The sequence below is a fragment of the Vigna umbellata genome, chromosome 11 (genome assembly GCF_029865625.1).
Source record: "Vigna umbellata cultivar VRB3 chromosome 11, Vumbellata_1.0, whole genome shotgun sequence".
Lineage (NCBI taxonomy): Eukaryota > Viridiplantae > Streptophyta > Magnoliopsida > Fabales > Fabaceae > Vigna > Vigna umbellata.
In genome coordinates this window covers 951,027-954,633 of record NC_142175.1, presented here as the reverse complement: position 1 = coordinate 954,633, position 3,607 = coordinate 951,027, and the positions used below count along the sequence as shown (strand labels likewise).

At 36.5% G+C, this 3,607-nt stretch overlaps 1 protein-coding gene across 1 annotated transcript; it reads right to left on the bottom strand.

Annotated features, from left to right (window-relative positions):
• Positions 1–252: 252 nt before the first annotated feature.
• On the bottom strand, positions 253–744 carry LOC148190709 (uncharacterized). The gene has a single exon (XM_088102092.1). It carries the CDS (start codon positions 742–744, stop codon positions 253–255), a length of 492 nt encoding a protein of 163 aa, XP_087958218.1.
• Between the last annotated feature and the right edge of the window lie 2,863 nt (positions 745–3,607).

The following is a 3,607-nucleotide window of genomic DNA, read 5'->3' as shown; positions in this document are numbered from 1 at the left end:
TTTTAATTTCTTTTGTCATTTATTGAATCTTTTAAGGGTTAAATATATTTTTAGTCCCTGAACTATCAGACGATTTTGTTAGTCCCTACTCAGAACTTTGATGGTTTTTAGTCTTTATAGTTTTGAAACTCTGAGTATTAGTCCTTAAAAATGGACGGTGTTAAATTTTTGTGGATGTGGCAAATGGCGATGCCACGTGATCAATGATCTCTGCCTTCACTCTCTGTCACGTGGGATGTTTAACTGTTGAAGTTAGATTAAGTCAGTTAATCGGAACAGTTTCACGCGTTTAAGTTCCCGCAAGAGAGAGAAAGCCTCGGGCATTTTGTTTTTGGCGACGTGGTGTGCGACCCAGCAGTAAGGTATCCAGGAATCGAAGGCGAAGTCGTCGGAGATCTCAATACCTTCTTTTCTGATGGCGTCGCAGAGGTGGGACTGGAATTGGAGGAGGGAGAGGGAGGGCGTGGGCGCAAGGAAGAGGAGATTGTCGGCGTGGTTGGGGAAGGTGCCGACGGAGGAGAAGGAGAGAGAAAGAGGATCGTGCTTGGATGCGAAGGTTCTGAGAAGTGATTCGAGCTTGGAAGGTTCTAGAAAGGGTGCGGAGAAGAGCGTTATGTGAGGGCGCGACTTCATCTCGATGAGGTAAGTGGTGATTTGCCGGCGCGCGAGAACGTTCCACGCCTTCAGCACCTGATTCTCCAACGCCGGATCCAAGTGCAATTTGATCGCAAACCCTTCCGACATTGAAACACTCTTCGATTCCACTTCACCTAATTCCGAACCAGATTTCACCACAGATTGCAAATCCAAGAACAAGAAGAGAGAAAGGACTTCTTTATAACGTGCGTTTTGGGAGAAGAACGTTCCGATTACGTTTGTGTTAGGTTTAAACGCGTGAAACTGTTCCGATTAACTGACTTAATCTAACTTCAACAGATAAACATCCCACGTGGCAGAGAGTGAAGGCAGAGATCAGTGATCACGTGGCATCGCCGTTTGCCACATCCACAAAAATTTAACACTGTTCATTTTTAAGGACTAATACTCAGAGTTTCAAAACTATAAGGACTAAAAACCATCAAAGTTCTGAGTAGGGACTAAAAACAAAATCGTCTGATAGTTCAGGGACTAAAAACATATTTAACCCATCTTTTAACAGTTTTTTATAATATTTGTACCGTAGTATATCTGATGCTACCAACGGTCGACAAGTAACCCAGGCGACCGTTTGTCGAGACTTCTCACGATCATAATGTCACGATCGTAGGTATGTCGAACGCTTCTTAACATCATAACATTTACATACTGATGTCGACCACTTGGCAATCGACAACCAGTGATGTCGCGACATATAGCGCTCACACGACAACTCGCATGTTTGTGTCGACACACAAGACGATCGACATATATTGAGCGATATCTATGATGTCATAGTAAACGGTTTAGCGGTTAAGGGTAAACAGTTACGAATATTAGTCAACGACGCGAATCACGGGAATAACCGACCCTGTATCGAACACGATCTAACAGTTACAATTTCCAGGTAGTCAACTTCAGTAACTGACCGGATTTTCAGGTAAACAGTTTATTTTACTGTTTTAAATATGAAGATCATAGCAGAAAAAAGGTACGTTTTTTCTTAAGAAAATTAAGAGAGAGAAATTATTTTTCTCCTGAGATCACTTTGAACTGAAAGGATTGAATACATCCAATTTCTAACTTGAGCGTCGGAGTGCCTTTGCAGGTACCCAGCCCATTTTCCCATCAGAGAGCATAACACAGGAAGAGATACATCACGGTAACAGCATTGCAGGGAGAAGCAGTTGAGTTTTGTTAGGTTCGTATCTCGGTCTCCGCATCCATACAAAAACAATATTGTTTTATTTTAACATTATATTTATATTATTATTATTACATAAATTTAATATCATGACAACTCGGCTGCTACCATACAATTACACCTCGTTTCTAGAACTGAGAATATTTCGGTATTCTGACGAGATATTTCATTTCTTAATTACCAACTATTCATCTAAAGTAAATAGTAATCCTTCTTCACTTATGTAAAATCAAATTATCTACAAAAGGTTACAGCATTAAAATTGTACCATGGGTCAAATTGTAGTGAATTGACAAGATTTCAACGTTACCAAAGTCTCTCGTACGATATCTACAAGACTAAATGAATTAAAATATAAATTGTTCTTTTAGAATAGTATGTAAAGATTTCTACTCCAAATTTGCTACTCCAAATTCATAATTCCAACTTTACATTTTCACTAGTGAAAAAAAAAGTTACGCGTTCAATGTCCAAGCACTCAATAGCTAACCTTAAAAATGACCAGTGACATTTTTGTAAATAAATGCAATTAGTATACGTCGTTTAGAATTTAATTCGATGTAAAAGGATACAAAATGTCAAATGCCCCAACGTTAGATGTCAAAAGGTTAGTGAATTCAATAAAAATTTGACTAGGAGATTGAAAATTCGTTCCCTTTATCTTAGCGTGCGAGACCCTCTTCTCTGCTCAAACTTTTCTCGAACGAAGTTTGACGACCATCACATGTAATCTTTCTTTCATTTGAAATATATGTTAATTAACTACTTTAGGTATGATTTTCGTTTGTTTTGACATATTATTTTTGTGTTCTTATCCTTCATAGGCACATTCTGTTTTCTCTCTCACTGGTGGCAACACTTTATTCCGATGAACCCACCTTTTGAAGGTTAGCTTTCGTTTTCGTTTTGAAGAACTTATTTGTTGAACTTGTTTGTTGTTTTTTTGTTGAACTTGTTTGTTGTTGTTTGGTTGAACTTTTTGTTGTTGTTGTTGTTCGATTGAACTTGTTTGTTGTTCGATTGAACTTGTTTGTTGTTTGATTGAACTTGTTTGATGTTTGTTATTGTTGTTTGTTGTTGATACTATATTACTAATCCATAGTTCATGCTTTATAAAATACCAAAAACTGAAATTTGTTGTTTTTCTGTTTTTCAGGTCACGTAGAGTTGTAAAAAAGGATCACAATTAATTAAAACAAATAAAAAATTGATTAACGTCGTATATTGGAAAAATTTGACGTTAATTTAACGTCTAATTTTTTAAATTCGACGTACGCTGTTTTTTTATTAGTGTTTCATATTGTATTGATATACTCGTTATCACCAAATTCATAGTTCTAACTGTGTTTGTATGCAAAAAATTAAATGCATCAAATGGTAATAAATGCAATAATTAATAAACATGATTAATGTACTTTATAAGTGTTATTCATATTGTTTATGGACTCTTACCTGGATGAGCTTAGGCCACGTAGCCTATTTACATGCTAATCTCGCTTAAACCCTTTATTTTTAGCTTAATCATAATTCATCAATAACAAACAGTCTGGTTCGTATGGTTTCATTCTGGCCATATACGTTTGTGTCGAATACATGCTGACTCAAGTGATCGAGATGTGCTCGAACAAATATAATGATTATATGATACAGTTCTGTCCAAGAAATAGTACGATCATAAAAATAAATCAAAGAAGAATGTGAAATAAGATAGAGATGGGGACGTCACAATCTAGCATATTGATAAGTCACATGAAGATTTGTCACAAA

Bases quoted from the DNA above. Each gene is read 5' to 3' on its own strand.
- LOC148190709 (XM_088102092.1), bottom strand. From the start codon at position 744: ATGTCGGAAGGGTTTGCGATCAAATTGCACTTGGATCCGGCGTTGGAG.